At 38.5% G+C, this 21881-nt stretch overlaps 1 protein-coding gene across 4 annotated transcripts; it reads right to left on the bottom strand.

Moving 5' to 3' along the window:
* Positions 1-246: 246 nt before the first annotated feature.
* tmprss15 (transmembrane serine protease 15) lies at positions 247-21550 on the bottom strand. Of its 4 annotated transcripts, none has more exons than XM_067423171.1 (25): positions 21410-21550; positions 21176-21315; positions 19886-19953; positions 17280-17378; positions 17131-17172; positions 16264-16392; positions 15104-15212; positions 14917-15026; positions 14698-14835; positions 14344-14493; positions 14114-14219; positions 13414-13561; positions 13180-13321; positions 12893-12982; positions 12617-12742; positions 10371-10511; positions 10173-10283; positions 9953-10085; positions 4149-4244; positions 4015-4064; positions 3728-3932; positions 3449-3630; positions 2751-2846; positions 2503-2642; positions 247-1131 (listed from the first exon to the last, which is right to left on the bottom strand). In XM_067423171.1, exons 2-25 carry the CDS (start codon positions 21190-21192, stop codon positions 952-954), a joined length of 2808 nt encoding a protein of 935 aa, XP_067279272.1. In that variant the 5' UTR covers positions 21193-21315; positions 21410-21550; the 3' UTR covers positions 247-951. The 4 variants fall into 4 exon arrangements, 2 of the variants coding, with proteins under 2 accessions (XP_067279272.1, XP_067279271.1); XM_067423170.1 differs by having other exon boundaries at positions 17280-17428; positions 21410-21545; XR_010898894.1 differs by lacking the exons at positions 247-1131; positions 3449-3630 and having other exon boundaries at positions 2504-2642; positions 17280-17428; positions 21410-21545.
* Between the last annotated feature and the right edge of the window lie 331 nt (positions 21551-21881).

The raw sequence follows: 21881 nt of genomic DNA, 5'->3' as shown, positions 1-21881 counted from the left end.
TTACATTCTATGGTAAATATAATGTAGGAAGTGCAGTTCATTTTATAATAGTGCTTCAGGCTAAATCATAGACTGTAATGAAATAACATTGAAATGTTATTTTTAGGTGAACATTTACTTATTAAATGAAGCAATTTCTAACTTTATTCACCTCTTTTCATTGATTATAAATCAGAGCTCAGAGCTAACACAATGAAAACGCATTAGAAAACATTAAAAGAAAAAAAAACATTTATTTATTAATACACTGTAAAACTACTGTAGCAAAATACATTATTAATATTAAAGTTTAAAAAAAGTCCAAAGCAAAATGTAATCCCATATTAGCATTACAGTTGTTATTTAGATTTCAAAACTATTTAAAATAACACATTTGGGTAGGCTGAATATTACTGACTGGTAATATTACCAGGCAGTCAGTAAATACACAAACTAGCAAATATATTTTCTTCATTTACATTTTATAACAATGACAATACAGTGCACGACCCTTTCATATTTACAGGTTTTATAGAGCGGAAATTGTCATATTTTTTGTCATATGGTAAATGAGAGAATACATTAAATATATTTGTGTCCCCATTTTCTCAAATAGCAAAAGAAAAAAGCAACAGTGATTTCACAACTTTTATAGAGTAAAAATAGAGTAAGATTGATAACGGCAGTGAAAAGAGAGAAAGATGTTATTTTTACCATCACTCCCATAGACCTGTATTAGAAACTCCCTCACAGCAGCAGTAAGTTGTTTATTGTAATTTGATGCAAAAGTAATATCATACAAACTATTAGTGTTATGAATGTACATACATATTTTTTAAAATCAAAATAGAAAAAACGTTGCAGGATTTATATTATTTATGAACGTTAAAATGCGTCATCACAGTCTGTGAAAAGGGTCTATGTCCAGATGCCCATGGAAATTAAGACATAACATCACTGCATACAAAAATTTTATAACCCCTTCCAGTCTGAATAGAGCCGTCGGTTCTTTACTACCCAGCCAACAAACTGACTGACGCGAGCATATGCTCCAGGCCGCCGGGGTCGTCCACAGCCGATACCGAAAGATGTCGCCCCCACAAGAACCCAATGGCCAGCGTCTTCACACATCAACGGACCTCCAGAGTCCCCCTGACAAGAGCCAACAAAATATGCCAACACGTTAAAAAAAATAACAATAATATTGCACAAACATTTCCCTTTATTGAGAAAAAGATATTATATTATAAAAATATATGTAGGTGACAGGCGGCTATTGTGTGTGAAACCGAAGTACTATATCAACCATGTTGTCACTGTTGGGGGTAAGGCATTACAAGTAACTTAAGTTACGTAATCAGATTACTTTTTTCAAGTAACTAGTAAAGTAACATTACTTTTCAATTTACAACAAAATATTTAATAAATAGTTATTATAGTTATTTAGTTACTTTTTCTATTTATTGACTGACAGCTCTCCTTGTCCCCATGTTGAGAGAAATCAGAAGTGCAGATGTGTGAACTGTAGTGTGATGTGTGCAATGTGTGAACACGATGATTATTGTAGTTGTAGACTAAATGTAAGCAGGCATTTAATAATCTCACTTGGGAAAAAAACATTATTTTTCATTATTAGTCAAAATGAATAAACACAGTAAAATGCAAACTCAGAATATTATGCAAACCTGTAAATAAATAAATAAATAAATACATATATTAAATTGCACAAATATACTTGAAGCCCAAAAGGGCCCTCATCACACCTCTGTTAATCTCTGCAATGGCAACCACTCGCTGCCCGCAACGAGTTGGAAGGTTTTGACGCTTGCTTATGAATCCACCACAAGCTCGTCACCCACATACTTTGACTCGCTCCTACGAGTCTACACCCACACCAGATGTTGAATTCCCTCAGCTAAGGAGCGACAGCTTGTGCTACCATCACAGAGAGGCATGAAAACCCTTTCCAGAACATTTTCATTCACCGTTCCCGGATGGTGGAACAATCTTCCCACCTCCATCCGGAAGGCAGAATCACTGACAACATTCAAAATACAGCTGAAAACTCTTCTCCTTTTCCTCTGTTTCCCTCCCTTATCCAGCTTAGGCTACTCTGAGTAATGTCGAAAACTTAGTATTTCAGGCACTTTTTGCATATCTTCGGCTCTTAATGATAGATCACTTCCTGTACTCCTCAGTTGTAAGTCGCTTTGGATAAAAGTGTCTGCTAAATGTAAAAACGTAAAACGGGGGTAACATGGGTATGATGTCATTGATAGGCTTGACTATAACTTACTTTATATTTCTCAATTCTGACTTTTATTGACTTTATTTCTCACAGTAAACTCGCAATTGCGAGAAAAAAGTCAGAATTGTGAGTTTGTGTGTGACATGTTCATATTTGACAATCAATAAAATTATTTGTACCCTATTTTTGATGTTTTGATTTGTGTATTTAAATAAATAAATAAATAAAAATGTATATGAGAACATATACTATATACCAATTAAAAATGTACACACCTTACAGGAGTCCACCGCACCCTCAGCATACCCAGCACACAGCATGCGGTCTGTAATGTTGTACTCAGGCAGCCATTCCTGACACTGAGTGTTGCTTAAAAGGGGCACAACAGCTTCCTGTAACACATTAGCTACGATGTCTGCAGATCAAAAACAAACATCTTATACACAACCATCCAAAAGATTATAAACTCTACACACAAAAAAAAAACCACTTAAAATAAGATGCACAAATGTGTATATCGGACCATTTTCAGACAGCAATCCCCAACCAGCAATCAAACACTTTCTCCCTTCTTCAATCTGTGCTCCAGGATCTGGTAGGCAGATGGGCTGAATGTAATCTGGAAGAAAAATTGTTTTAATGCTTGGCAGATAATTCCTAACAAAATATGTACAAATCAGTTTACATTGTTCTGAAATATATCTCTGTAAGTAATGGTGCAGCTAACAACTGCAAAAGCCAATGTTAAAGGTGCAGTAAGTAACTGTTTCCATCTAAAATGGTTTGAAATAAATTCCACAAAAAATGTCCAGGTCATATTACACATCAGAATCTAAAGAGGGGGAAAGTGTTTAAAAGACAAGGAGGGCCAAAATAGGCCAATAGGCTAATATAATAAAATAGTCTGTCTGTCTGGATGGATGGATGGATGGATGGATAGATAGATCTAAAAGCTGAATTTTCAGCATCATTCCTCCAGTCTTCAGAGTCACATGATCCTTCAGAAATCATTCTAATATGATGATTTGCTGCTCAAGAAACATATATGATTATCATCAATAGAATTTTTGTGGAAACTGTTATGTTTTTCAGGATTCTTTGAAAAATCCAAGGTTCAAAAGAACAATATTTATTGGAAATAGAAATCTTTTCTAGCTATAAATGTGTTTAGCATTGAATAAAAACCAATATCTGTAGAAAGAAAGTGTTTTGTCTACATACCTGTGTAGCTAACAGGTTTCTGTAAATGCATTAGGGCAAAGTCCGACTCCTTTGTTATCCTGTTATAGTGCTTGTGCATGATAACCTGATCTATTAAATGGACTTGTTTGTTAGGGTTATCTGTCCCAAACTGAGAGTGAAGACCCAACACAGCTGCCCAGTTTGACAGGTGGACATTCTTTCTATGGGATCAAAATATTATTTAGTCTTTCAGTGTATGTTTTTTACAGCTACAACTACAGTGACAGCATACTGCCACGAATGCTGAGCGGCGCTTACCCATAAACACAGTGTGCCGCTGTAATCAACCATTCCCTGTCAATCAAAGTGGCCCCGCATACATGGCGGCCGAGCCATTGCAGAGACACTATCCATGGCCACGCCCCTTCCTGCGCATCCTGTCCACCCACCACTCTGCCAGCTTGGTTTCTGTCCATTTCCACATTAGTCTCGCTCTCTGAAGGTACTTTACGAACGCCACATGCTAACACAGAGTACACAACAAGAGATGTTGAAGTTTTGTTGATTAGTGTAAGAGTGATTCAAGCTGCGGGTTTTAAACTTACGTTGATTGTTACAATGCAGTGACACGATCTTCTCACTGAGACATGAGTCACTAAAAAGACAAAAGAATTTGAGATCAGATTTTATAGGCTAATAAAACTTTTAAAAAAATATTGATTACCTATTTATTGATTACCTGGGTTTCAGATCCAGCGAGCCATTAGCATTCACACTAACATTAGTAAACGGACTGTCTCCATCCATAATGACGGAGAATGAGGCATTTCCTGATCTAGATACATCAACAAACACGTTATTATTTGACTAACTATTTAGGCTTAACCCTATACACAATCGTCCACATGCCTTCTGTCCTATCATTTATAGTTTTATACTGTTTTATCAAGTAAAAGGCCTTTTAGTATAATTAAAAAATGTCCACCTTCAGGTCAGGGTACACATGCAGTTTTGCTTGGATTTTTTTATAAAGGAAACTTAAGAACAACCTTTATATTAGTAGTAATATTGCAAGTTCATTACTTAATGGACTGCAGCAACTTAGGTTTACTTGATTATCCATGCATCCAATGTTTATAAAATTCTCCTGATTTATCAAATATGTTACAGCAGGCTTTGGAGGAGTGTTTATTTGTTCATCTCTCAAATCATCATTGCCCTGCATTATATATGTTGCCCCCACAATAAAAATTACAGAGCTTTGATCATAAAACTAAGCAATTAAAGGGATAGTTCGCCCAAAAATGAAAATTAGTTCATGATTTACTCACCCTCAAGTCATCCTAGGTGTACATGACTTTCTTCTTTCAGATAAATACAATCGGAGTTACATAAAAAAAATATCCTGGCTTTTCCAAGCTTTATAATTGCAGTGAATGGGAGCTGCGGATTGAAGAACACACTGACACAAAGACTAAAAGACGGGAAGCCGTAGCCAAATCCTCGCGCCAGTTTCATATGTTTTAAAGGTTAATCACATATTTTTTTAGGGGGGGCTGAGGCATAAGTTCATAAAAAAGGGCCTAGTGAGGCCCATGGTTATGGCAGTATTAGCCTACTTGATAAATTTACACTAAACAGCTATCTCTGATGTAATGTTTTTTTTATTCAAATTAACTGCAAGTATAATGTTCTGCACCTGAAATGAGCATGGCGTGTGGTCCGTCCAGTACTAATATTTAGTGTAATGTTTTGCTCAACGTTATGATAGAGAGACCAGCTTAGTAGAGAACAAGTAACCAATGAGTAGGCTAACATACCTGTATATTTCGCTTTCTTTTTTATATTTCCTCTTTTTTCTTTTTACGATACTGAGCCCCTGATGGCTTTGACCTTTTCATGATGATGAAACTAAAGCACGCTGTAACAAGTAGAAATATACCCTGCGTCCCAATTCGCATACTATCCATCCTAAATAGTATACGAAAATAGAATTAGTATGTCCCAAATCGTAGTATGGTGAAAAGAGTATTCCAAAGATTCCCGGATGGTTTACTATTTCCGGTCCGAATTCGAAGTGCAGATCGATGGGCACTCTAACGGCTGATATTGCCCACAACCCATTGCGAGTTGGACGAGGATTCGATTAGAACTACAAACGCGGATAAAAAGCGTTAAAAAACTACAAACATGACGGATGTGCGAGTTCGACGGTTAAGTAGAGAAGTTTAGATAAAGGGGTTTGAGTGACCCTATCAATATTTAACCTGACAAAAATATATTTATTCAGTGTTGTCCACATTATATTTCACCTGCAGCAGCATTGTGAACTTTTGTAATGACATGTTTGGCCATTAACTTTTAAATGCATCATTATATTCAAACTGCAAACACATGAGGAGAGTCTCTGCATTAAAGACCCACAAATGGCAGATCAACGAGCGGCTACATTTCTCTCCGATATGGTAGGAGATTAAACTGAATGTGGAGGATTTGAACTGTGACGAATCTGACGATGATTGACAGGGCAGATAAACGGTGACGGGATGCACGTAACTAAGCGACAGAGTCTGTTAAAGATGGCGAAGTTGTATGTCCCGAAGCTTGCATACTTTTCTGCTACACACTCAAAAGTATATACTTTTTCTTCACAAAAAGAGTACATACTTTTAGGACGTAGTATAAGTAGGCGAATTGGGACGCAGCAATAGTGTGGCCCCTTTAATAGTTGCGCGCTCCCTGCAAACGAAGTCTGCATTTTGTGAGTCTTGAGCTCTCATGTGTGGGGATTATTTTCCGTTTTCTGTTGCTAACAGTGAGGTATTTTGTTTTATTAAGTAATGCTGTGGACGGAAAAGGAGTTTGTGATGAGAGTTCAGCGGGGAATAAAGTGCGATCTGTTTGATGTTAATCGCCTCCGTGTTTGCATCCACTCCAGTTCCATTAAGTGAGCTATCCGCATTTTCACTCGGACACAAGCGTTACAACGCCACGGATGACGACGTTCCCTGCCGCCCTCTACATGATCTCATTTCATTACAGCAGCGCCGCTATCACCGTGGCGACTTCACTCCAATAATCGCAACTAATCATAATGCCTTGAAATAGCAAAAGTACGAAATATTAATAATAAAATATATATGAAATAACTAAAAAATCTTGTTGGGGCGGGGGCTCACTGGCGCATTGGCGCCCTAGGCGACCGCCTAGTTTGCCTATGCCTAGAAATGGCACTGGGCACAGGTTTTCTTATCACAAACAATTGGAAATACTCAACCCACACCTCTCTCTGTAATAACTCATTTGAATACCATGCTATTACAGTTACAGCTCCTACTAAAATCCATCTTGTAGTCATTTACCGCCCTCCAGGTCAATTGGGCACCTTTGTTGAGGAACTAGATGTGCTGCTATCCTCATTCCCTGAGGATGGCAACCCACTTGTAATCCTTGGTGATTTCAACATCCACCTGGTCAAACCGTATGCTACAGATTTTCACTCCCTTCTATCCTCATTCGATCTCAAACTCCTTACTACCTCACACACACACAAATCTGGCAACCAACTTGACCTCGTCTACATACAAAACTGCACTACAGAAAACACTTTGGTCAAACCCTTACACTTCTCTGATCATTACTTCATCACATTTAATCTACATCTTACTACTCATACACTTCCACCTCCTCTACCAGTTAGTTTCAGACGAAACCTGCGTTCTCTTTCTCCCTCTCACCTCTCCTCCGTTGTGTCATCCTCTCTTCCGTCACCCACACAATGCTCCTCTATGGATGTCAACACTGCAACAGACACTATGTTCCACTTTAACCTCTTGTCTAGATACTATCTGCCCTCTGTCTTCTATGCCAGCTCGCGCTACTCCCTCTAACCCTTGGTTATCTGATGTTCTTCGTGAACACCGGATGAAACTTAGGGCAGCAGAGAAAATGGCGCAAATCAAACGACCCATCTGAACCTGAGTAAGTATCAATCTCTGCTCATTTCCTTCTCACAGGACGTCCATACAGCGAAATCCTCATATTTTCACAACAAAATCAACAGCACCTCTCGCACACTTTTCAGAACTTTCAACTCTCTGCTCTGTCCCCCTCCACCACCTCTCTATCTGCAGATGATCTTGCCCATTTTTTCACAGAGAAAAACCACACTCATCAGCAGTCAGTTCACACCTCCACACACACACACAATTTTGAATCAGCCACATGCACAGCCAAACATCTTCTCTCCTCCTTCTCTACACTCACTGAGGATGAAGTATCTAAACTTCTCCTCTCCAGCCATCCCACTACCTGCCCTCTAGATCCCATCCCCTCACATCTCCTACAAGCCATCTCCCCTACACTCTTACCAGCACTCACACACATCATCAACACATCTCTCTGCACCGGCATCTTCCCTACCACATTCAAGCAGGCTCGGGTAACCCCACTGCTTAAAAAACCCACATTATACACATCACTTGTAGAGAACTACAGACCTGTTTCTGTCCTACCATTCATTGCAAAAACAATTGAAAGAGTTGTGTTCATCTTTCCTCTCACAGTCTAATCAACTGGACGTAAACCAGTCAGGCTTCAAAAAGGGCCACTCAACTGAGACGGCATTATTGTCAGTTACTGAAGCCCTGCGGCTGGCTAAAACTGCATCCAAATCATCAGTCCTCATCCTCCTTGATCTATCTGCTGCCTTTGACACTGTGAATCATCAGATTCTTCTGTCCACCCTCTCATCTCTGGGCATCACAGGGACTCCTCTCCACTGGTTTGAGTCCTATCTCACAGGTAGGTCTTTAAAGGTTGCCTGGAGAGGAGAGGTATTCAAAACACTGACCACGGGGGTTCCTCAGGGCTCAATGATTGGACCTCTCCTCTTCTCCATTTACACATCCATTTATTTCATCTCTCTGCATTGGCTACCACTCGCTGCCCAGATCAAATTCAAAGCCCTGACTCTTGCTTATGGATCTTACACAAGCTCAGCACCCGCATACTTTGACTCACTCCTACGAGTCTACACCCCCACCAGAAGCCTTCGCTCAGCTAATGAGCGAAGGCTTGTGGTACCATCACAGAGAGGCATGAAATCCCTCTCCAGAACTTTTTCTTTCATTGTTCCTGGTTGGTGGAATGATCTTCCGTCCTCCATTCGCACTACAGAATCACTCGCTTCATTCAAAAGACGGGTAAAAACTCATCGCTTCCATGAGTACTTAATCTTACATAAAAATAAATAAAATAAAAACTTTCCTCCTCTACCTCTCCTTTCTTCATCCCTTTTCTGGTTTTTGCTACTCTGAGCGGTATACAAATCTTGGTATTTGGGGCACTTTTTGTGTTTCGTTGCCTCTTCTTGACGGATCACTTCCTGTTCTCCTGAGTTGTAAGTCGCTTTGGATAAAAGCGTCTGCTAAATGCATAAATGTAAACGATCTTAAGCCGATTGTGCGTAAAGGACGTGAAGCTCAGCTCCGCGTCTCAGGTATCTCACACCGGACGTGCACATTATATATGCCCAAGCTCAATTTTTAATCGACTTCTGACAGAAGAGCTGCACGATGGGTGTATCTTGTAGCACAGGGTGAAGCACATTGACGATTTGAGGGAAATATAATATAAAACCTTAAAATGGCGCTCTGTGGCGCGGCAGGATTTTAAACAACTTCCTGATTTGCCGCGGACAGGCAACGAATCCCGCCGCCGGTGAGTGTACACTCATTGAAAACAATGTTCAAATTTTAAAGACGTGTCATGGCTCAGCACTCCGCCGCGGCGCGTCTTTAAAATATTGAGCACCCCCATATTGCCATAATGGCATGATCCTCGTTTCATAACAACCGTGAAGATTTGACTGAGATCGGTGGTCGAACTCCGCATATCGGTGGGCTCCGCATATCGATGAATCGAGTCTTTGACTATTCGGGGTCACCCCTAATATTTTCTTATACAAACCCAGCGATTGTCTTCAGAAGGCCTTTATTAAACCCCTGGAGCCATGTGGGGTACTTTTATAATGGATGAATGCACTTTTCTGAGCTTCAAATTTTGGACCACAATTCAATGCCGGTGGTCCTATACACCTACGACTTGAGGATGAGTAATTCATGGGGCAATTATTTTTGGGTGAACTATCCTTCTAAATATGATCCAAGTAACAGGCAATATTGGGAGATTTAGAGTAAAAACTGGTATTTATATGACTTAAATGAGTTTGCTATACTGATTTCACTGTTTTATATCAGAATTTCATCTTACTTTTTGGCCATGTAAACATCAGCAACTGCACAAAACTGCAAATGTTTTGTCAGTTTTATCATAGTATGATATAGGAGAATATGGAGCTCATTCTCTATATTAGCCATAAAAGCCTGATGTATCAAATATGATACACGACAAACATATGCAACTTTTTTTTATTACTTAAGGTTAAAAAAACTAACATTTTCTTTCATTTGTCTGTCTTCACAGGGTTAATATTATCATTTGCTTAATATAGTCATATTATATTTGCTTAATATATTTTACCTGTAGCCCAAGTAGCGGCAGAAGAAGTCAGATAGCTGAGAGCTCCAGTCTTCAGCACATACCGTGTAAAGATTATTCTGGACTTGAAGTCTCAGTCGTTCAGTTCCAGTGACATTAGCTTTTATTAAATGTACTAAAATGCAACAGAGCCTGTGATCAGCAACATGAACAGCATTCTTAGATTTGTTAAGTTTGGTTGTAATTTAACTTGTTGATTTACCACAGTCGCCTTCATCTGAGCCATCGGAGCAGTTTTCTACCCCGTCACACACACTGCCATTGGACACACACGTTCCTGTGCCACATTGAAACTGTCCAGTAGGACAAGGATCTGCATATTCATGAGAGTTTTTGCAGTTTCTTAGGCGATTTCCAAGTTATTTTACCATTTTTATTCAGTACAAAGAAGAAAACTAACCTGGCTGGCCAAGATTAACGCCTGTGCTAAAGTTGGCTAGAAAGCCTCTGTCATTCCCCGATGCGTCTGTGGAAAGCATGATGGTCACCCGAGAGGTTGTGGAAAAAAGATCCGGGAAGGAACGATCACCAGTGAGGACACCTTCAGTGAAGAAACACCATAAAGATCCATTTATTTTCTTTGCATATTGTGAAAATAATGCAAAATTTACGTTATGTTAAATATGGATTATTATGGCATTTTATCTGTATGAGTGGTAAATGAAATATTACCGTTATCAAAATATGCATAATCAAAAGTTTGGGGACAGGAAGATTGTTTAATATATATAAAAAATCAGCAAGTGCCAATAAAGACTTAACTTTGTTGCAAAACATTTTTTAAAAATTACTTTGGATCTATTCTATTTGCTTTCAAGATTTAAAATAAAAATACAAATATGTTTCTTGAGCAACAAAGGATCATGTGACACTGAAGACTGGAGTAATGATGTGGAAAAATTATATAAAAATAAAATATATTAAAATGTACACGGTGGGAAAAATTTGGGATGGGAGGAAAAGCATTTTTCAAATATTTTGCGTTCTCTTGTAAAACTTTTACATTCCCTCAGGAAAGCAGTGATGTATGAACACAATTTGGTGACAGTACAATGGCGTTATTGGATATTGTTCATCATTAAAAACAAAAATCATAAAAATTATGCAAAAGCACATTTCATCAAACTAAGTGTTATAGTATGACCAGTATTTGGAGACGCTGTAACGCTTTTCAGGTTTTGCACTTTGCAGACGGTCCCTTCGGTCTCTTAGCTGCCTGCTCGTAGAAAGCTATTCATATTATAAGGCTCGTTTTAAGGAAAATTTGTTTGTAGCTTACTGTCTAAGGTAAAGAGGTGTCATTTGTGTTTAAAAAAATTATTGTTTCGGGAAGTTTGAATATGTGAATATATTGCCGACTTTACTGAACTTAGGGCAGGGCCTTAGGGCAGCATATGAGACTTCTTACTGGCCCCAAACTTTTGAAAATGAGTATATACTTACTGTAAATCCCCAACTACCTATAACTTACATACATACATACATATATGTCCTTCTCAAAAAAATAGCATATTGTGATAAAGTTCATTATTTTCCATAACGTAATGATAAAAATTAAACTTTCATATATTTTAGATTCATTGCACACCAACTGAATTATTTTAGGTACAGCTCATGAAAACCCAAAATTCCTATCTAAAAAAAATTTCATCCGACCAATAAAAGAAAAATGTTTTTATACAAAAAAAGTCAACATTCAAATAATTATGTTAAGTTATGCACTCAATACTTGGTCGGGAATCCTTTTGCAGAAATGACTGCTTCAATGCGGCGTGGCATGGAGGCGATCAGCCTGTGGCACTGCTGAGGTGTTATGGAGGCCCAGGATGCTTCGATAGCGGCCTTAAGCTCATCCAGAGTGTTGGGTCTTGCGTCTCTCAACTTTCCCTTCACAATATCCCACAGATTCTCTATGGGGTTCAGGTCAGGAGAGTTGGCAGACCAATTGAGCACAGTAATACCATGGTCAGTAAACCATTTACCAGTGGTTTTGGCTGAAAAACGAAATCTTCATCTCCATAAAGCTTTTCAGCAGATGGAAGCATAAAGTGCTCCAAAATCTCCTGATAGCTAGCTGCATTAACCCTGCCCTTGATAAAACACAGTGGACCAACACCAGCAGCTGACATGGCAACCCCAGACCATCACTGACTGTGGGTACTTGACACTGGACTGAGGTGCCTTGATACAGCACTCTGGGAACAGCCTATTTGTTCAGAAATTTCTTTCTGTGTCTTAACCTCTCACTTGAGGGGGTCAATGATGGCCTTCTGGACAGCAGTCAGGTCGGCAGTCTTACCCATGATTGCGGTTTTGAGTAACGAACCAGGCTGGTTGTTTTTAAAAGCCTCAGGAATCTTTGTAGGTGTTTAGAGTTAATTAGTTGATTCAGATGATTAGGTTAATAGCTCGTTTAGAGAACCTTTTCATGATATGCTAATTTTTTGAGATCTGCATAAAAAAAATTTCATCAGTATTAAAACAATAAAAGACCTGAAATATTTCAGTTGTTGTGCAATGAATCTAAAATATATGAAAGTTTAATTTTTATCATTGCATTAGAGAAAATAATGAACTATCACAATATGTAAATTTTTTTGAGAAGGACCTGTACTGTATGCATTTATAAAGATTTATGAAAATTACCTAGCAAATCTGAATAGGGCTCCACTCCATCACGAATTTCCAGAACATCAGAATCCATTTCTAAAGCAACGTCTTCAAAATGCAATTGTATATTCTGTCCTTCCTTAGCATGTAAAGTCCACATACCTGACAAGGATAAACCATCATAATCAAAACATCATAAATGGAAGGAGGAAGGGGTGTAATGGTCCATTTTTTTATTAGAAACGTTCCATGAATTGTTCTGCATTCTTAATGATCAAGGCTGAAAGTTGAATAAATATATCTAGTACTTACACGAAGCGTTGTGTCCATAGCCACTGGGGTAGTTTGGAGAGCTGAATGTTGAGTTTGACTCATACAGGTCAAAGGGTCCCCCGCAATCCACTATTATAAATCATTTCATTTAATTATGTAAATGTAACTCGTTTACAATTAAATGGCATTTGCAGGTCTACAACATGCATAATAGGCCCTTTTCAAATGACGTCATGCAACTTCACGAAGGTAAGACGGAACTACAGATATACTGCTTTGCATCTGATGTCCTTGTAAAAAGGGTCTACTGTTAGATCTTGCTTTACCTGGTATGGGAGGGGGGGTGGTGGGAGGCGGGACAGGGGTTGGGTCAGGAGGGGCCAGCCCGCAGGAGCCAGGCACTATGCTGATGTCATCCAGGGCTATATCATTCAGAAGTCCCGCCCTCTTCTGTGCTTCAAAGGCCACCTAAGAGACAAACAAAAAAAAGGGCTAATGTATATAATGACTTTTAACCGTTTAATGTTACGAACTTAAAGTTCATTTGTACATGAACTGACCACAGCATCTGCAGTGATGTTTAGTGTGGCTTGAGCATAGTTCCAGTTGTCACCATAGTTTCCTTCTTTCTGGAAGAGGACGGTGACGGATGACCCTTCCTCAGTTGTGACTGTCAGACGCCACACCTCCTCCCCAAACATATGATACCTCAAAGAGCACAGGTACATTCAGCAAATGCTTACAGGTCAGTACAGTCCCTGGTTGGTTGTAGCGCTATTCTATTGGGTGCAGAGGGAGTTTGAAAGACAATCGTTTATGTCAATGGTGGGTTTCCAGACCAAACATCTTGATGTGGGTCTGGCTTGTCAGGACGCTTATCAAGACGCTAGAAATGCTTCAAAATCCAAGCGATTTACAAATGTATATGTATGCATGGAAAAATATATGTGTGGATTTGTTATTCACAAATGTCATTGTATTTATTTGTGAATCTAATTCATTTTTGTGAAACTCATAGATCTCATTCTATTAATTTGTGAAATTATTTATTTTTTGTGAATCACTTTACGTTTATTTGTGGATAACAGTAATATATTTGTTTGGAATAATGCAACAATAACACCCCCATAAATTAAGCACACTTGACTACTTCTACCGTTGTATCATCTTAGCATTTTAATTTGCATTTAGAAGACATTTTCAGAAAAATGTGCACGTGTAAGCTCAATGTTTTTAAACGTTACCCCAATAAAAACTAACCAGAATCGCAGACACATCAATTCCTTTGTAGGAGTCAGAGGAAGACTGTAGATACGGAATTTTTTAACCCAACTTCCAGGAGTCCGAGGGGTCACAATGTAGTGCCCTAAGAGATAAAAATCAATGTTAATTCCAGTATATCAGGTCTGTGTATATATAGTAAAAGTAATTTGCTAACCTCAGACAAATTCTATGTATAATTTTTAATAGCATGGTGTATTAAATGACACCTGATTGGTTGCCCATTGTGTGATCAACACTCGGGCCAGTGTCTGGTGGAAAATTAGCTCCTTGCCCTCGAATCCAGTCGCCATCATCATCAAATTCTTGCCTCCAGAGACAGAAGTCCTCTTCAAACGAACAGCTTATCTTGTCTTCATCTACCATAGAGTATATTAAAAATATGAATATTATCATAAAAAAAAAAAGCTGAAATAAAGTTAGCATTTCTGCACTTCAGGTTCCAAGATCTTATAGAGATGTCAGAAGCTTAGTGATGATGTTAAAGCCATGCAATTGTGGTGTACTTCGTTTGTATTCGTTTATCAATGGCAGGTATGGCATTTTGGAAAATGAATACCCACTCGAGAGCTCACGGATGTTCTCTGCCATGAAAGTAGCATTGAAGCCTTGAAAGTTATTGATGTAGTCTGCGTAAAATTCAACAGTAGCTTCATGAGATAACAGCCAGATGACCCCAGGTGACGCTCCTGAGAGAGAGTCTGAAAAACACAATCTGATGTCAAGACACTACTTTCAGAAGTCCAAAATCCTAAGTAATACTGTTTATTGTCGAAACTCACATTTCAATCTTTTCATTGGGCCAGTGCCCTCATATAGCTCCAGAATGTCAATATCTTGTTCCGTATGGAAAGTGTGAAAGACTAGTTTTATGGCCAAGCCCTCACTCACTCTGTGGGTAAAAGTAAAGACCGTGTAAGTTGGTGGAATCTCAAAAGTATGTCTAGATGCATCTGATTATCGCATTACCGTATAATCCAACGGCAGGCTGTGGGACTGTCATAGACCTCTGGAAAGTTTTTAGAGTGGAAAGATCCAGTCGGACCAAGCAGGAGAAACTGGCCATCACACATTGTTGCTATGGAGTATGAAAGACACAAAATACTGTATCTATCGCAATAAGTGCATACAGGGCTTGATATATGAATACACAGGTAGGAGGATTTCAACAGTATTGTGTAACGCCATATTGGCAGGTTGAATTTTATTACATAATATATGCATTTCATTTACACTACTGGTCAAAAAATGTATGCTCTACCAGTCAAAAGTTTGGACACACTTTCCCATTTTCTTTGATGGGAAAGTGTGTCCAAACTTTTGACTGGTAGAGCATACATTTTTCAATTGTAGTCTTTTAAAAAAGGCATCTGAAATAATTAACTAAGTATAGTGTAGACTAGAGTTGTCAAAATCTATACATATTAATACTGAGATAACGCTTCTAATACTCATTTTCCACAAAATAGATAGTCAATACTAGCTGCTCCCTCATCTCTCTAACAGCGAGTTGACACACAAATCCACATTCTTTCACTCACACATTTCAGTCGCTACAAATGAATTTTGTTTCTGTTACAGGGCTTGAATTTCGGAGTGGAATTGCGAGTATTGCACAAAATTGACTCGTTCCTGCAGATTTAGTGCTCAAACCCAAAGTGACCACACAAAGCTGACTCTCGGTACTAAAATGAGTTTTTTGCTGTTTATTACACATAAACTGTCAAATACCAAAGAAATTGTCAAAATGCCAATCTTGGTGAGTATTTGAGTAAACACAGTCAGTTATGTTTTAAATGAACTTAAACAGTTGAGAAAGAAAATGCATGTGTAACAGTATAATAGATCTGTGTGTCAGGTCCTACAGTAACAGCAGCCTAATTTAGGCTACCTGCTGCCTAATTAAGAGATAATATTACAAACATTCATATGGCAGTTTTCTCCATTGTATCAGTGTCAAAATTGTGGTCAGTGAAAAAGCTGAGTGGCTAGTAACTTTGGAAAAACACTAGTCACAGCGGCTGATTAGCAAAAAGTTTAATCTCAAGCCCTGGCCCCCGAGTGCATATTTTCAAAGTAAATACTAATATTGTAAATAAAACAATATTAAAAGGGTCATAAATACATACCACAGACACTTGGATTCTCATCTGAGCCATCAGGACAGTTTTGTATTCCATCACAGAAGTCAGTTTGAGGAATACATTTTGTATGATCAGCACATGCCTTCTGTCCATCTGGACAATTCACTGGAGTGACTGACAGAAGATGCACAACTATTACCATTCCAGCCAAAAAGAAGAAAGCCTTTTACTTTTTAACGGAATCTGATATTTTTCACAAAAGTTAATTAAATGCATATACACTGCAATTATTATTATTTTTTTTACATTATGAAAAAAGCCTCCTGATCATAGGTCAGGTAATGTGCAATATCATTAGCATTTAAAATAAGTCAGTTTCAGTTTTGATGTATTTTAAAATTTAATTTTGAGTTATGAGTTGAAGGCTGACTTCATAACTCGCAATAGCTATGGTAGTTTATTTCAATAAATTCAGGATTGCTCGAAAAAGAGTTGCGAGATAAAAAGCTGCAATTACCTTTTTATTTTTTATTCAATGGCAGGAAAAAGCTTCCATCATTTAAGCATGCAGCTTTAATATGTTCAAAATAATTAAAATACTACATGGAATTTGTCACATTTGAATTCTGTAAAATGTATTTGTCCCATTAAAGGACCATTTCAAATTGCAAAAAGGTGATTACAAATTGTGAAAATGTAAAGATTCACCCTTTACCGTTATTCATTCATGCAAATTAATTTTAATCATCAAAAACAAACAATCCCTGGACTTTTATATTACATTTTATATTAACATTTATTTAGCTTTTCAATTGTAACATCCAGAAATGACTCTTTTTCCCTGGCATGTTGAGTGACCTCACAGCACACACACTGCAACAGCGGCAAGAAAATCTAAAACATAACCCCCACCTGGTTTTGTTGTAGATGGTCTCTGGGTTGTAGTTGGTTTATCTGGGGGTAAATATTAGAAAGTTGTCTATACTATTGTCTATACTAAATTAACTAATTCAATTAAGAATATAAGATAACTATGAAACTGTAGATGTTGATGACATTACCTGAGACCTCCACACTGCCGATGTCAATTACGAGTCCATCATTTTCACCATGACCCTGCTGTAACCCATCTACTAACTGCTCCTGTGCCGTCTCAGAATCTACAACACCACGGAAGAGGACGTCAAAGTGCACAATCACACTGCCTTCGCTGAGAACAACAGAAGAAAAACACAGATATTATGCTGTGTCGAACTGGTGACAGACATTGACACTACTCGAGAAGCACAACTGTATAAAATAAGATGTTTTCAGAGAATATATCCTTAAAAAGGTACACCACAAAACTTGTTTTTTTTGTTGTTGTTCAAAATTAGACTGATTGGATATAAATAGCGAGTACATAATAATTCCATCTTCCAAACCGTGTTTGTCTTATCCTGAATCTCTACAGTATGCCTATAATAAGTGTTTAGGTGCTGGTCATATAATTAAAATATCATCAAAAAGTTTATTTATTTCACCAATTCCATTAAAAAAGTGAAACTTGTATATTATATTAAATGCATTACACACAGACTGATATATTTCAAATGTTTATTTCTTTTAATTTTGATGATTATAACTGACAACTAAGGAAAATTGTAATATTGTGAAAAGGTTATGTGAAAAGACACCTAGTGCAGCACTCTAATCAGATAATTAACTCAAAACACCTGCAAAGGCCTTTAAATTATGTCTTAAGGTGCAGATCCACTTGTCCGTGCAACACTTGTGTCGCGCTGCGCTCCACTTTATTCCTATGGGTGACGTCAAGCGACTTTAACGCGACCGCATAGCATTCCGAGAAGGCAGCGCTGCATTTGAAGAAATGCTGCGCATCAAAAAAGCTGACCGATTCCCATCTTTATGCAGATGAATCCGTTGAACGCGACGCGACTATCCAATAGAAGTAGAGCACATGGAGACCGGGGGAAGTCTCTCGCGGGTCGTTTGTTTTTCATTCCCCGCTGGCTCAAAAGCACGCCCATAGCAGTAAACTTGAGGAACGCCCATCAACGCACAAATGAGGGGAAGCGTCACAACATCGCGCTTCAGTCGTGTCGCAAAAGTGGATCTTCACGTCCAGTCAGTCTAGTTATGTAGGCTACACAATTATGGGGAAGACTGCTGACTTGACAGTTGTCCAAAAGATGACCATTGACACCTTGCACAAGGAGGGCAAGACACAAAAGGTCATTGCAAAAGAGGCTGGCTGTTCACAGAGCTCTGTGTTGATGCACATTAATTGAGAGGCGAAGGGAAAGAAAAGATGTGGTAGAAAAAAAGTGTACAAGCAATAGGGATAACCGCACCCTGGAGGGGATTGGGAAATAAAACCCATTCAAAAATGTGGGGGAGATTTACAAAGAGTGGACTGCAGCTGGAGTCAGTTCTTCAAGAACCACTACACACAGACGTATGCAAGACATGGGTTTCAGCTGTCGTATTCCTGGTGTCAAGCCACTCTTGAAAAACAGAAAGCATCAGAAGAGTCTCGCCTGGTTAAAGACAAAAAGGACTGCCAAGTGGTCTAAAGTTATGTTCTCTGATGAAAGTAAATTTCGCATTTTCTTTTGGAAAACAGGGTCCCAGAGTCTGGCAGAAGAGAGGAGAGGCACACAATCCACATTGCTTGAAGTCCAGTGTAAAGTTTTCACCGTCAGTGATGGTTTGAGGGTGTCATGTCATCTGCTGGGGTTGGTCCATTGTGTTTTCTGAGGTCCAAGGTTAATGTAGCCATATATACCAGGAAGTTTTACAGCACTTCATGCTTCCTGTTGCTCACCAACTTTACGGAGATGCAGATTTCATTTTCCAACATGACTTGGCACCTGCACACAGTGCCAAAGCAACCAGTACCTGGTTTAAGGACCATGATTTCCCTGTTCTTAATTGGCCAGCAAACTCGCCTGACCTTAACACTATAGAAAATCTCTGGGGTATTATGAAGAGGAAGATGTGAATGCCAGACCTAACAATGCACAAGAGCTGAAGGCCACTATCAGAGCAACCTGGGCTCTCATAACACCTGAGCAGAGCCACAGACTGATCGACTCCATGTCACGCCGCATCGCTGCAGTAATTCAGGCAAAAGGAGCCCCAACTAAGTATTGAGAGCTGTACATGTTCATACTTTTCAGTTGGCCAAGATTTCTACAAATCCTTTTTTATATTGGTCTTAAGTAATATTCACATTTTCTGAGATACTGAATTTGGCATTTTCCTTAGTTGTCAGTTATAATCATCAAAATGAAAAGAAATACACATTTGAAATATATCAGTCAGTGTGTAATGAATGATTATAATATACAAGTTTCCCTTTTTAAATGGAATTAGTGAAATAAATCAACTTTTTGATATGCTAATTATATGACCAGCACCTGTATTCAGAATTTCTGACTATTTTAGAACGAACAGAACGCCAAAAACTACAGAAAAGCCCAGTACCTGCCTGACTTATGTACATAAATGGAGAGCAGTATCTCAGGCTAAAACCCAGCAAGCAATAGGAGTCATTTCATAGTCTCGGTTACTATAGACACGATATGGTCTTGCTATGAGTAACCCACTTCTCTAGAGTCCAGTGATGGCGTTGTACTTTATAGTTTAATACATAATGTCTCACCTGAATTCATTGACCTTGGTACTTCTGAACTGCTCCTTAAGGGAAGTACGACTGTAGGCTTTATTGATCTGCAAGCAGGCAGCAATACACATGCAACACAAAAAAATCTGCTTTATCACAATACTGAGATAAAACAGTAATCATATTAGTCAGCCAACAACTTAATTATGTACTTATCAGAATTAAATGGTATGTAAAATAACTATATAAAAACGTTGGTCACAGCTGTTGCTTTGTCTTAAAAGATTATGCTTGTATATAGATTGACATAATATAGATGCGTGAGCTTTACTGAACACAAAATAATATATTTTAAAGAATAGGGGTAATGACCAAACAGTCAATGAGCCATTGATTGACTTCCATAGTATGGGCAATACTATGGACGTCAATGGAGTCCATCAAACTGTTTGGTCACACCTATTCTTCAAAATATCTTATTTTGTGTTCAGCATTAACCAGCATTAACTTCTTAAGCAATTTGAGCTACAGTAGCTCCTCTCCTTGATCAGACCACACGGGTCAGTCTTATCTCCCCACGTTCATCATTGAGCCTTGGCCGCCCATGACCCTGTTGCCGGTTCGCCATTGTTCCTTCCTTGGACCACTTTTGATAGATACTGACCACTGCAGACCAGGAACACCCCACAAGAGCTGCAGTTTTAGAGATGCTCTGAGCCAGCTGTCTAGGCATCAACATTTGGCCCTTGTCAAACTCACTCAAATACTTACGCTTGCCCATTTTTCCTGCTTCTAACACACCAACTTTGAAGACAAAAATCCCACTCACTAACAGGTGCCGTGATGAAGAGATAATCTGTTATTCACTTCACCTGGTCATAATGTTATGCCTGATCGGTGTATATATATAAAATGTACTGTTATATACAAAAAGAAAAAATGTAATTGGGGTAATAAATGACCTAAACATGTTTTGACATGCTTCATGATTCATTCAATGAAATAAAGTATGAGTTCATCCAGAAAAATTAAGATTATGTCACATTTACTCACACTCATGTCATTCAAAAACTGTATGACATACTTTTTTCTGTGGAACAGAAAGCAGATGTTAGGCAGAATGAATCTCAGTCTCAGTCACCTTTAACTTTCATTAAGTGGACAGTAAATAGTGAAACTGTCATTCGACCTAGCATCAGCTTTTCTGTTCCACAGAAGAAAGTGTCATATGGGTTTGGACTGACATGAGGCTGAGTAATTTGTATTTTTGGGTGAACTGTTTTTAAACTTTCCAGAAATAATAACTATGAAATTAAAGGCTAAATTTACCTTCTGCTCAGTGTCATATGCCAGAGCTTTAAACTGTGCACTGTTTTTGTTCAGGAGTTCCTCTGTGAAAACGGTTCCATTAGAGATGACAAGCCTCCCAGTGAACTCTGAGCCGGTTTCCTCGCCTTCACCATCTATAGCTAAAAAAGAAATCAAAAAATGAAACAGGGGTCATTACAGAACATTGCAAGTATTCAGTATTATTCATCTGAAATGGAGGTCATAGTCTCATACCTTTGTTGTCTAGTGCGAGCCAAGTGACGACAATTAGTCCCACACAAACCACCAACAGCACAACAACCAGTGTTGTGAGCAGAACCTCCGTGGACGACAAACGGCAACCTCTTCTAGACATTTTATAGAGAAGTGACTGACTTACAAAGTCTCAACAAACACTTTTCCTCAGATGATAAACCTCCTGCATGATACTGGAAAGTCAGAGGTGACACTAGCTTCCAGGGCTTCTAATAGCCCACCTTCTTGCTTTTGTCACTGTTATATAGCCTAGCAATAAATCTTTATTGAACAATAAGTAATATTGCTGATTAGAACGGAGTACCATTTTATCAGCCTTTCCAGAAAACGTAAAACAAAAGGGAGGAGGTAAGACTGTAAGGCTTAAGCAAGGATTTGTAGGAAGTTGGAAGCAAAAATATAATGTCCAAACACTTTGACTTTTCTTATTTTTTTAAAGACAGTCAAATCA

Source organism: Pseudorasbora parva, chromosome 18, assembly GCF_024679245.1.
Source record: "Pseudorasbora parva isolate DD20220531a chromosome 18, ASM2467924v1, whole genome shotgun sequence".
Taxonomy (NCBI): domain Eukaryota; kingdom Metazoa; phylum Chordata; class Actinopteri; order Cypriniformes; family Gobionidae; genus Pseudorasbora; species Pseudorasbora parva.
Note: the sequence above shows the minus strand (reverse complement) of the source record. Positions and strands in the feature narration are given on the sequence as shown.